Source organism: Anguilla anguilla, chromosome 15 (assembly GCF_013347855.1).
Source record: "Anguilla anguilla isolate fAngAng1 chromosome 15, fAngAng1.pri, whole genome shotgun sequence".
NCBI lineage: Eukaryota > Metazoa > Chordata > Actinopteri > Anguilliformes > Anguillidae > Anguilla > Anguilla anguilla.
Genome location: NC_049215.1, coordinates 35395869 through 35408809, shown reverse-complemented (window position 1 = coordinate 35408809; position 12941 = coordinate 35395869). Strand labels below are relative to the sequence as shown.

Genomic DNA, 12941 nt, shown 5'->3' with positions numbered 1-12941 from the left:
GGACGGCTTTAGTTCCGCGCTGGTGTTAAGTGCTGAGAGCCCTGTCACCGGTAACTCTGGAACGCGACCAGACAGATTGCATGACCATAAATTTCAAATATCAAACCACTTCGTAAGAAGTGGCCAAATGTCAGACCGCACTGTTAAAGCAATTAAAAATAATTTTAGAAAAATAATTTTCTGTTATTTTGTTTTTTAATCATTTGTATGGCTAGGTATTGGTCAGCATGAAGAACCAAAAACAGCCTCTGTGTATGACTAGACTGCCTTACTAGACTTACTGACTGTTACAACCTAGTTACTAACAACATACTACTGCCTAATAAGTGTCATGCCATTACATTGTGCAGATGCTCTTAGCCAGAGGGAGTTACTCAGATTATTAATTTTTACATAGTAATGTAAATAAATATGGACTAAAGCAAGTCCAGGTTAAGGGTACAGCAGCAGTGTCCTACCTGGAAATCAAACCTACAGCCTTTAGGGTACAAGACCAGTTCCTTAATCAGTATATACTACACTCATAACTCATACCCATAACATAAATTAAAATTATTCCCAGAATGTGGTAAATTGCTGTGTTGGTTTACATGACATTCAATTACTGGCATTTTGCAGACGCAGGTTATAAATTTCACAAATGTAGGTCTTTTTTTCCCCAATTTGTGAGCTGCCGTTCGGATGTTTCCTCTTGTTTCTGGTTTCTAACGTTTCTCTCTGTCGTCTAGTCCTCCCTTCTGTGTGACATCGTCTTTGTTTGAGGGGGGAAAAAAACAAACAAAATAAAAACGAAGAGAAAGCAGCAGCAGACAGAATCGCTCTGCAGCCGCTCTTTTAAGGTCTGACAGGCAAGTGGAAGTGTTTTTTCATCTGTCAGAAAGGCGTCAAACAGAAAATCGTTACCGGTAGATTGAGGCGAGGATTGGATAGATTGGGGGGAACGCGGAGTTCGGTAACTGAAGAATAACAGCGTTCTGTTTGCCGTAGAATATCGGCGCTGCCGCTTGTGAGAGGATGAACGATGGACCAGGGGTGCGCCACAGAGAAGCAATCGAAACCCCATATATAAGGTGACAAAGCCCTGTTCTCGCTGGAGTGGACAGTGGCGCTCAGTTCACCGCGGACACGCTCGGTCCCGTTCAGAGTTATACATGCGTTATTGAGCGAATTACTGCGACGGGAAAACTTGACGTTTTCTCTTCGCCGAAATGCCTGTTGTGGGTTGATTTTGCCTTTTTTTTTCCCCCCGTAGCTGCTGGTTTTCGCGGGGTCCAGAGGTGTTGGGTGGGTTTCTATGGTCTTTGAAAACGGAGCTCTCTCGCTGTTTATTTGACCTGATCATAAATTGCGCTGTCTCAGGCTAATGCGATTCAAACCCGAGCTCCAGCGCTGCAGTGATAATATTGTGAGTTCTCGGTCATTTGGGGCCGACGAAATGTTTTATTTTTCCTTGGCGAGGGTGTGGAGGTGTGGATTGCAGTTACTTATTTTCTGCAGTTCTCTCTCTCTCTCTCCGTGTCGTCCATAATTTAGCAAATGGATCCGTGAAGTAGAAGGGTCCCTCTGGGCCCGTTTCGGGGGTACAAGCGTACAGCACGCCCCTTAACATGGGCCGTTCCTTAACCTTCCTCCCCCCCCCCCCGCCCTGGTGAAAGAGGGGGAGTGGTGTTTTAATGGTCCTGATAAGAGGAGGAGGATGGTGTGGGGCATGTCCAGCCTTTTTCCGCAGCCTTCCCACAATGCCGAGCTTCTCCCCCATCTCCTCAGGTGCCCCCCCCCCTTTTTATTATTATTTTTTTATCTCTGTACATTTCCTGTGACTTCTTTTCACTCAGTTCTCAAGATTTCCTCCCTCTTCCACTCCCCATCTCTTCTCCTCTTTTCTCTTGTTCTGTAATCTCTCTCCTCTCTGTCCCTCCCCTTCTCCTTCCCTCTGTTTTTCCTCCCTCCCTCCCTCCCTCCGTCTCGTTGCTGCAGCGCGGGCCTTTGCCAACCCCCCCCTCACCCCCCCGCTCCCGGTCCAGCTGAAGTGATCACAATATGCCCCCCACCGGCCCCCCGCCCGCGATGAGGGGGGGGTCATCGCCAAATTCCCTTTATTCCGCACACAACACACCTCCTCCCCGAGCCCGTCTCTCCCTCGCCGTCTGGGCACAAATGGAGGTCTAATGATTTATCTCAAGGATTTCTTTTCACCAAAATAAGGCGTCTGTTATAAGAGTTTATTTTCATCGCCCCCCCCCCCCCCCTCCCCCGCCTGCCCGGCTTGCGGCGGGTTTTCGGTAAGAGAGGGAACGTGGCGTTCCCCGCGTGGCGAGACTGTTCTAGAAGGTGGAGGAGCGCGTGCCCGTCGAACGCGGAGCCTCGCCGACTCTGCTTCCGTTTCCGGCCATTTTTTCATTTTTTTTTTTCGCGGTGCGCCGTGAAAATGGGCCGTGGCTGTCGTTGCTGAATCGTGCGATTGCATCGCGGTGACGCCTCTCTGTCAGGCGGTACTAGTTCATAAATCAAGCCTTTAGGAAGATGATACACCCCCTGATTTTATGTGTTCAAAAAATAATCGTTTTTGTGAGACCCAGATCATGATCTGCCTACATTTTGAATTGCATCTGAAACAACATGGAACCCGTAATGCTGTCAAGGGGCTGCTGTTGTGGCTTGTGCTGATCAGTGATGTAACACTAATACTTCGTACTGATGTTCACCTTGCGAGGCACAAATGCATCCACGTGAACGGGGAAAAATTACTCTGGGCACTGCCCTTGATTGATAAGAGGGAAAAAACGAAAGAAGCATGCTGACTTTTAAGTCCTGGGTGGGTGATGTTCGATGATGGCTTGATCTGGCGCAGTGTTCAAATATCAGGAGGACCCCCCCCCCCCACCTTAAGCTCTGTCGCCCCGTCTCGATACGTACAATAGCTTTTCTTGTCCGGCTTGCGGGAGAACCGGAACAACAGAGGCTCGCGGGGTCCGTTGTTCTTTAATTAAAAGCGTTAAAAGAACGGATTAGGGCTTCAAACGCTTCCTTATTATTATTTCAGCGTCCCTGGAAGTGTCAGAGGTGTGTGGGTCACCGCTAATGTGGGCGATATTTCAGAACGCTCCGTTACGATCTGTCCTTTTTTTCCCTCCCTCCCGCGTCGGTTACGGGCCTCTCCTGATTTGCTCGCCACACGCTCTTTTCGCGGGCTCGCTCTCTCTCTCTGTTTTGTTTTCGTTCTCCGTGTGAAATACGCCGTGTTTGCGGGCCCGTTTGATCCTGTGAGTGTGCGTGGGTTCGCGTCTGGACCGTGTTTGTCCAGCAGCAGGTAGCCTCCGCAGAGCTGTCAGAGCCCCGTCACTCCTTCGTCTGGCCCGTATCCCCCACACAGATGGAGACCTCGCGAACTTTGACAGAAGGTCGTTTTAAAAATTTTTTTTTTTTTTTTTAAGTTGCATATTTTTCTCAAATTCTTGTTTTTCGTTCTGGGCTTTTGAAAGGGGGAACTCGCTGGATTGTAAAATCTGGAAGGGTGGGGAGCAAAAAAAAAAAAAACAAAAAGGCCGAACCACGTCAGCAGACCTGCCAACCTGCACGCAGTTTGTGTACCAACCACGCAATTCTTGGTCAAAATACGCAGGTACGAAATGCCAGCTGAAACTACGCAAAAAATATATATTATTGTAATTTAATTACGGAGAACAATCAAATAATACAAAACAATACCGTACATTTATTCGGTATTTAAACTACATCCCTCGGATTGAACCAGATGCTACGACCTTGTGCCTGTGGTTCTGTAACCCCTCCCCGACCCACTCAACGTCCACCGAGGCGTAACGCTGCATTGCTGAGGTAAAACGGGAAGTGGGGAGTAATAATCAAGAACAAAAATGTGACCGTATCACAACATAAGTTTTTTTTTTTTTACATTACAACATAAGTTTCTGTAAATACTTGAAAATGAAAACGTGTTACAATATACAAAATAAATATTTAAATTTTTATTAAATAATTGAATGCAATTCACTTAACTGATGGTTATCAGTTCATATAAGCACACATATCATATAATGAAATACTAATCACGAAAAAATTGTTTTAAGCAGGCATACTCAAACTTTTGACCTGCAAGTGTATCATAATATAGCCCAGTGCAGTGCAAGTGATATTTTAGAATCGGGTCAAATTGTACATTTTTGCCTGATCACTTCAACAGTCAAAACTAGAATTATGAAGAAAGGCTTGTGTGTGCGTGCAAAGTGAAGTGGTGCGAAAGCATGTGAACTAAGCGTCACACTGACTATTGTGGTACTCAAAATATTTCCTAAGGTTGGCAGGACTGCGTCAGTGTTTTTTTTTTTTTTTTTTGTTTTGTTTTTTTACCCCCTCCCTGCCATCACCTCCTCCAACCAAATTCCAGCTTTATTAAGGTTTTTTTCATATATTAAAGGATTTTTTTTTACCTCCTTCATAGCCATTGAAAATTCAATTATGCCTTTTATTTAGTGGACGATGCATTCTTTCCCTCTCTATTGTGGCTTGCCTGCTGACTGCTGGGGTTCGGCCGTGTTTTGGAAAGTAGACATTTTGGCAAGTGTCCAGCGTGTCCTAGACGCGTCTAAGCTGCCAGTTATTGCAGATTTGCTGGCTGTATTAGTGAAATGAAAGCCATTTTCTGCATTTCCCTGTGGGGACCCTCCTGTACGGGTGATGAATTTTGAGTTGGTTTGCTTACTGGATTTTTGAATTGGAACTGAAGAACTATTGAAAATATAGCGAAGAGTCATTTACTCGGGCAGAAAAGGCACAAGTCTAAAAAGCAAATAATAAATGCTGTCACAATAATGTGCTATAATTATTATAAGATAATAAGCTGTCTTATAATTAGCTATACTATTTATCTTGGGAAGTTTTTGAAGTGTTGTTTGTATTTAATTTTTTTTTAATGTTGTTTATATATTAGGAGAAAAGTAGTGTGTGTGTGTGAGTGTGTGAGTGTGTGTGTGTGTGTGTGTGTGTGTGTGTCTGTGTGTCTGTGTGTCTGTGTGTGCGTGTGTGCGTGTGTGCGTGTGTGCGTGTGTGCGTGTGTGCGTGTGTGCGTGTGTGCGTGTGTGCGTGTGTGCGTGTGTGCGTGTGTGTGAGTGTGTGAGTGTGTGTGTGTGTGTGCGTTATCAGAAGGGGCTGCAGGAGCTCAGAAGGGTGTTGCTGACCTGAGTGGGGCTGGGGCAGTCAGGTGGTCAGGTGGTCAGGTGGTCAGGTGAAGGATGTCCTCTTAATCAGAGACGCCCCGGCTGAGTGTGCTGCTGTGGGGAGGGAGGGGCCTGGAGAGGCGGAGTCAGCATTAGCTCTCATCCACTGCACAGCCATGGGCACACGCACACACACGTGCCCACACACACACAAACACACTCACACACATGCATGCGCACACACGCAAACTGTGCACACACAGACACGCACACACACACACACACACACACACACACACACACAAACACACTCACACACAAACTGTGCACACACACACACACACACACACACACACACATACACGCACACACACACACACACGCACAGGTCTGTAATTACTGAATGCTGTGTTCTGTCCTGCAGGTGTAACTCATAATATTCCCCTGCTCCGGGAGATCCTTGTCCACCCGCGTTTCGTCTCCGGTGACATCAGCACAAAGTTCCTCCCGGAGGTCTACCCCGAGGGCTTCAAAGGTACGGCCCTCTCTCACCCTGCCAGGCCCTACTGCGTACACTCACATCCACACACTCACATCTACGCACTCACATCTATGCATTCACATCTACACATTCACATCTACACACACACGACCGCACATCTACACACTCACATCTACGCACTCACATCTATGCACTCACAACTACACACTCACAACTACACACTCACATCTATGCTCTCACATCTACACATTCACATCTATGCTATCACAACTACACACTCACATCTACACAAACACACACATATACGACCTCACATTTACACACTCACATCTATGCACTCACATCTACACACTCACATCTACACACTCACATCTATGCACTCACATCTACACACTCACATCTACACACTCACATCTACGCACTCACATCTATGCACTCACAACTACACACTCACATCTATACACTCACATCTACGCACTCTCATCTATGCACACACATCTGTGCTCTCACATCTATGCACTCGCAACTACACTCACATCTACGCATCACATCTATGCACTCACAACTACACACTCACATCTATGCCCTCACATCTACGCACTCACAACTACACACTCACATCTATGCTCTCACATCTACACACACACACATACAACCTCACATCTACACACACATCTATGCACTCACAACTACACACTCACATCTATACACTCACATCTACGCACTCTCATCTATGCACACACAACTACACACTCACATCTGTGCTCTCACATCTATGCACTCGCAACTACACTCACATCTACGCATCACATCTATGCACTCACAACTACACACTCACATCTATGCCCTCACATCTACGCACTCACAACTACACACTCACATCTATGCTCTCACATCTACACACACACACATACAACCTCACATCTACACACACACATCTACGACCTCACATCTACACACTCACGTCTACACACACACATATACGACCTCACATCTACACACTCGTATCTACACACACACACACACATATACAACCTCACATCTACACACTCACATCTACACACACACACATACAACCTCACATCTACACACACACACATACAACCTCACATCTACACACACACACATACGACCTCACATCTACACACACACATATACGACCTCACATCTACACACTCATTTCTACACACACACACACACACATACGACCTCACATCTACACACTCACATCTACACACACACATATATGACCTCACATCTACTCACTCACATCTACGCAGTCACACCTAAGCACTCACATCTGCCTTTTTCATGGAACTGGAGATGGACTAATTTAATTTAATATTGTATTAATGTACTATATTGTGTATTGAGTTTGAGGCTTGTAGGTTATGAAATAAAGATTATTTTGACTGCACATCCTGATGTACTTTGGAGCCAAAAAGGACACCTAATAATCAGAGCTTAAAAGTGTCCTTGTGCTGCGGCACCGAAGGTGCCTTCAGTCTGAAGATTCCGACTTTTCATCATAGTTTTCTTTTTATTCTTTAAGCCCCCGTATATTAAAATGAAAATGAAATGAAAATCCTCAACGCCCGCTTTGTGATAGAACACAATTTACCGTGTACCATTTCTTAAAATAGCTCCCCGTCCTAATCCGTGGCATGAATCCTTTTTTTCTTTCACCCCCCCCCCCCCCCCCTAATAGATTAATATATTGACAGGATGTCCTTGAGGTGCTGTCACTCACGCTAATGTTTGGCTCGGCCGGCTCTGTTCCCTCTGAGAGGCGCTCGGGCCCCGATGGCCAACATTAGGGGGAATTAATTCCTCTCTGCTTTGTACACGCGCCCTTCTGAAGAAGCCATTAGCGCCTGCCACCGTGACCCGCCACGGGGATTTCCAAACCGCGTGCCGGGGACCCCCGTCGGTCTCTCGAGGAGTCCCAGGGCGTTCAAAGGAAAACGGAGAGCGTTTTATTTCCATATTCCGTCCGTTGCCCGTTTCAGATTCGAGGATGAAACGAACCTCGTCCGGTTTAACACGTCCTGTGTCAGGTTGCGGTGATTGTTGTAATTGTTAAAATATTTATGTTGTAATAAAGCTGCGCTCGTATGGATCCATACGTATAATGACGTCGTGGTCTGGAGGGTATGGGGCTTTCCTCCAAACCTGGGAATTCATTTGTGTCCCCTGTAGAGGACATGAGTTGTCTGGTCTTAAGCTCAAGAACCATATATTCTGCTTATGCTGTAACTGACACTACAACCGACATTCAATAAAAAGTATATTAATTATATTTTTGAAGATATTTTCGGTGCAACATGTTTTTGTCATCCGAGACACTTGTATTATGTCAAAAAATTCAAATCCTTAATCTTTGCCTTTGTTGTGCTGGGCGTCAGGAGGATAAGCTAATGTTTCGGACAGCGGGTGTCACAGGGGTTAAACTCCACAGCTGCCGAGGTTTCAGAGGAAAAGGTTTCGGAACCACTGACCTGTGGAGGTGCTCTACCTCAGGACCAACGGCTTCATCCTGATAAAGATGACAGTTAAATCCCTCCTCTGTTCCTCGGTGCTTCTGTGCGGTGTGTCGATTGCGTCGGCGTTCGTCCGTTGCTTTCGGTAACAGCGATGCTGGGGATAACATGGCACAGCGTCTCCAGTGGCTTTTGGAAACAGAATAATTCTGATGGATTTATTATTTTTTTTCCTGTCCTCCGTTTTCTCCTGACCCTGCAGGGCACCAGCTGTCAGACTCTGAGCGGGAGGAGCTGCTGGCCACCGCGGCCTCGCTGTTCGTAGCGACGCGGCTCCGCTCCCAGAGGTTTCTGGGTAACCTGAGGTAGGTGAACCGAAGCAGGCCGGCCCTCTGCACAGATGTTGCTCTTTTCCCCCTCTTTCTTTCTTCCTTTTATTTATATATTTCTCTTCCTCTCGGCGGTGTAGATCTCCGGGCGTAGGTGATGCCGCACGTCGCGCTGATGAACTTGGCGGGTTGATGCTTTTGGTTTTGACGCGGCAGCGCAGGCGTCTGCGTCGGGGTCGTTTTGGCGGGAAAACGGGCGAACACGCTCTGCTCCTCTTCCTCATGTCTGTGTGAGCGCGGCCGTGCCCAGCTCCTGGCTGTTCCCCGGGGGGGCGGTGCCATGGGGGAGGGGGCGGGTCCTTCTGTCACTCCAGCACACGGCCCGGCGGCCTGGTGGGCGAGCCGTCTCCGTGGCCTTGTTGCTAAGCGCCGGAGCCGGGGCTGGGGGGAGGGGGGTTGGGGGCGTGTAATCTGGCGGGCGTGGCACCTGAGCGGGAAGCTCCAGCGCCTCTCTTCACTTCCCGGATCCGCTCCGGGGCGTGTGATTGGGCCGGGCCGCGGTGCGGTGGTGATGATGATGATGATGATGATGGATGAGCGTTGGTTTCTGTTTGTTCCTGTTCTCCCTGTCCCCTCCTCCGGCTCGGGGAAGGAACGAGGGATATTTATTTTCCCTCCCTGGAAGAACAATAGCTGAGCCGAGGAAGGAGGTTCCAGCTTCCCCCCCCAGTGACGGTGACCCTGGGGTATATACCAGGACCCCTGATGCCCTCTGAACCCCCCCTGAGCTCAGTGATTGTGTGTGGCCGGGCTTAATGGGTGTGGGGCTGGTGTTAAGGAGTTACCAAGACGACGACGCCGAAGGCGGAGACCTCGGAGGGAGCCGTTCCTGAGCGGCCAGTTCCGCGCGCGTTCCGTTTCCCGCCAAAAACGTGACGGAGCGCCGGTTCTGGAACGAGCTCCCCAAATGGGTTCCTCCCCAAACCGTGTGGCGTAGCAGCGCGGGTAATCTGTTTGTCTTGGGCGTATCCGTGACCCCTCCCTCCCCCCCCCACCCTCGTGGTTCATCTTCCTGCGTTTCCTGTTGGCGTTGGGATGGGTGGGACGGCTGGATGAGCCACGCGCGAAGGCGGCAGCGGCGGCGATGGCGGGGGTGGCCGTGGCGGTGTTGTTGAGCGTGGGGCGCACGCGGGGAGTAAACTGGGCGGGGCGGGCTGCGTGTGCGGCCTCTTCACTGCCCCTCACAGATAACAGCCCCCACACACGCGTGCTTCCTGCAGGAAACCGCTCTGGTTGGTGATTGATGAGGGCTTCATTGTTACACCTTAACCCCGCTTCTGTTTAACTTTCCCCCAGTCAGAGAGATGTCAGAATGGGGCGGGGCCTGTCCACACCCGACGCGCTGCACAGCTGCAGCTCAGAACAGTGCTCCAGAGGGGGGGGGGTTCACATAGCAGGATTACTGCGTTAGCTGAATAACTGCGCTGAGTAAAATCCAGAACAGCTCTTTTTACTTCAGTCCATGTTGCTGAATTGGGAGTGTTCTGGGTTTTGCTCAGAGCAGTTATCCAGCTAACTCAGTAATCCTGCTTCCTGAAACTGGGGCCTGGCCCTGTACAGCAGGCCAAACACGGCCTGCTAAAACTACTCCTGGCCTCGTGACTACTGAGGGGAAAAAAGATATTCAGACACGTAAAAAAAATGTATGACTGTGTCTACGTCCACACCATCGCAGTGTCAGAGTTGAGTTTGCCTCCCGTTTCTCCCAGAATAATACCCCATAGCTCTGCTATGCTATTCTACGCAGGTGACTACTTTGTGTATGCGCATACCATCTTATTTATGAGCTTAGTTTTTGTTATAAACAGTGGAACATTTTTGGCCCAATTTTAAAATATTTTTTTTATAGAAGGAGTGTGGCCCCCAGACAGTAGTGGTGTAGGGTGTCTGGACCCTGGTTTTATTTTCCTGATGCGATTAGCAGGGATTTGGTCTGGCTGGTCAGGATTGGCCGTGACGAGCACTTTCCTGCGGGGGGGGGGGGTTGTGTGTGTGTGTGTGTGTGTGTGTGTGGGGGGGGGTGCTAAGCTCGTGTTGATGCTGCGCTGCCCAATCGCCTGCAGCTCTTCCTCTGTGGTGCTTGTATTGGCAGCCACGGTCCCCCCCCCCCCCCCCTCACCGCCACCCCCCCACCCCACCCAGTTTAATACAGCACGCCGCCTTTCATCTCCTCCCAGTGGTCCGGTGTGCCCCGGCCGCATCGTAGCGCTCATCAGCCAGCGAGGGAATCCGCTCCACAAACACTGCCATTACGCGCTGGGAGAGGGCGTGTGCAGCTGCAGCAGAAATAACACCGCCTGGCACAGGGAGGGGCTTTTTATTGTGTTTTTTCCCCCCTCAGAAAGGATACAGGAAGCTAAATCACGTCTCTGATATAAATGCGGTTTTTATGTTTCGCGTAATGGTGTGCGTGTAAAACCTGGGCCTAATTCCCTCCGTACAGTATCGGTCAGGTTTGTGTTTTCTCGGGGTCTTGGTTTTGGCGGATACTCTCAGCATCGTGTAACGATGGTGGGGAAGGACTTTTCTTTTCCTCAGTCAGGATCTGAAGGATGTTCTTCTGAAGCCTTTCTGGTGCCTCGCAGCTCTCACCAGGAGCTGAGAGAGCTTTTAAACGAAGGAAGCCTTCTCGCCAAACAGCCTCCCGCCCGTCACAGAGGAGCAGTGACTCCTCCTCCTGTCTCTGAGGAGCAGTGACTCCTCCTCCTGTCTCTGAGGAGCAGTGACTCCTCCTCCTGTCACTGAGGAGCAGTGACTCCTCCTCCTGTCTCTGAGGAGCAGTGACTCCTCCTCCTGTCACAGAGGAGCAGTGACTCCTCCTCCTGTCACAGAGGAGCAGTGACTCCTCCTCCTGTCTCAGACCCGCGGGTGCGGGTGGCAGGGGTTAGGGTGCGGGTGTGGGAGCGGGGTGCGGGTGCGGCTGCAGGGTGTGGGGTGTGGGGTGCGGGGTGTGGGGTGCAGGTGCGGGTGGCAGGGGTTAGGGTGCGGGGTGTGGGAGCGGGGTGCGGGTGCGGCTGCAGGGTGTGGGGTGTGGGGTGCGGGTGCAGGGTGCGGGTGACAGGGTGCGGGAGCGGGGTGCAGGGTGTGGGTGTGGGTGTGGGGTGCGGGAGCGGGTGCGGGTGACAGGGTGCGGGTGGAGGGGTGTGGGGTGGGTGCGGATGCGGGTGACAGGGTGCGGGTGGAGGGGTGCGGGAGCGGGTGCGGGTGACAGGGTGCGGGTGGAGGGGTGCGGGTGCGGGTGACAGGGGGAGGTTAGGGTGTGAGGTGCGGGTGCGGGTGTGGGTGCGGGGTGCGGGTGACAGGGTGCGGGAGCGGGGTGCGGGGTGTGGGTGTGGGGTGCGGGAGCGGGTGCGGGTGACAGGGTGCGGGTGGAGGGGTGTGGGGTGCGGGTGGGTATATTGTAATGAGCAGGGTGCGGGTGGAGGGGTGCGGGTGGGGGTGCGGGTGCAGGGTGCGGGTGACAGGGTGCGGGTGCAGGGTGCGGGTGCGGGTGACAGGGTGCGGGTGGAGGGGTGTGGGGTGCGGGTGACAGGGTGCGGGTGGAGGGGTGTGGGGTGACAGGGTGCGGGTGACAGGGTGCGGGTGGAGGGGTGCGGGTGCGGGTGACAGGGTGCGGGTGGAGGGGTGTGGGGTGGGTGCGGGTGCGGGTGGAGGGTGCGGGTGGAGGGGTGTGGGGTGGGTGCGGGTGCGGGTGGAGGGTGCGGGTGGAGGGGTGTGGGGTGGGTGCGGGTGCGGGTGACAGGGGGAGCTCTGCCCTTTGCGCTCCTCACGCTCGTCTCTGTGGCAGCGTCCTTGTGTTTCCTGCTCTCATCCGCCGCGCAATGAAATGGAAATTAAATGCAGCATAAAAATAGATGATGGGGCTTGTAGCGCTCATTCTGCGTATAAGTGCCCCCCCCCCCCCCCCCGCCCTGCCCCCTCACCCCCCATCGGCCGCGCTGACGGCTAGCGGCGCTAACCAGGCCAGACGGCACCCTGCCTCCAGGCTGCCGCCACCGTCCCAGCCACCGGAAAAAGAAAAGAGAGCACCCTCCATCCCTCCCTCTCTCCCTCCCTTCTTCCCTCTCTCCCATCTTCCCTGTTTCCCTCCCTCCCTCCATCCCTCCTTCTCTCCCTATCTCTCATCTTTCCTCTCTCCCTCCCTCTCTCCCTCCCTTCTTCCCTCTCTCCCTCCCTCCCTCCCTCCTTGCTTCCCTTCTTCCCTCCCTCTCTCCCTCCCTCCCTCCCTCCTTCTTTCCCTTTAGCAGACCGGCCGCTTGTCGTTTGCTCCGGTTCGGTGCTTCTGAGAGGCCCTGAGAGTGTTGGGGTCCCCCCACCAGGTTTCTGAAAGGGGGGGGGGGCGCTAACCAGGCCAGACGGCACCCTGCCTCCAGGCTGCCGCCACCGTCCCAGCCAC

At 51.5% G+C, this 12941-nt stretch overlaps 1 protein-coding gene across 1 annotated transcript in view; it reads left to right on the top strand.

Moving 5' to 3' along the window:
- The window catches only part of pcca (propionyl-CoA carboxylase subunit alpha), a 144010-nt gene that overhangs the window by 66033 nt on the left and 65036 nt on the right, over nt 1-12941 (top strand). Inside the window, exons 17-18 of the mRNA XM_035393271.1 lie at nt 5599-5709; nt 8419-8521. Coding sequence (XP_035249162.1) covers nt 5599-5709; nt 8419-8521 — 214 coding nt within the window. The remainder of the gene's footprint in view (nt 1-5598; nt 5710-8418; nt 8522-12941) is intronic.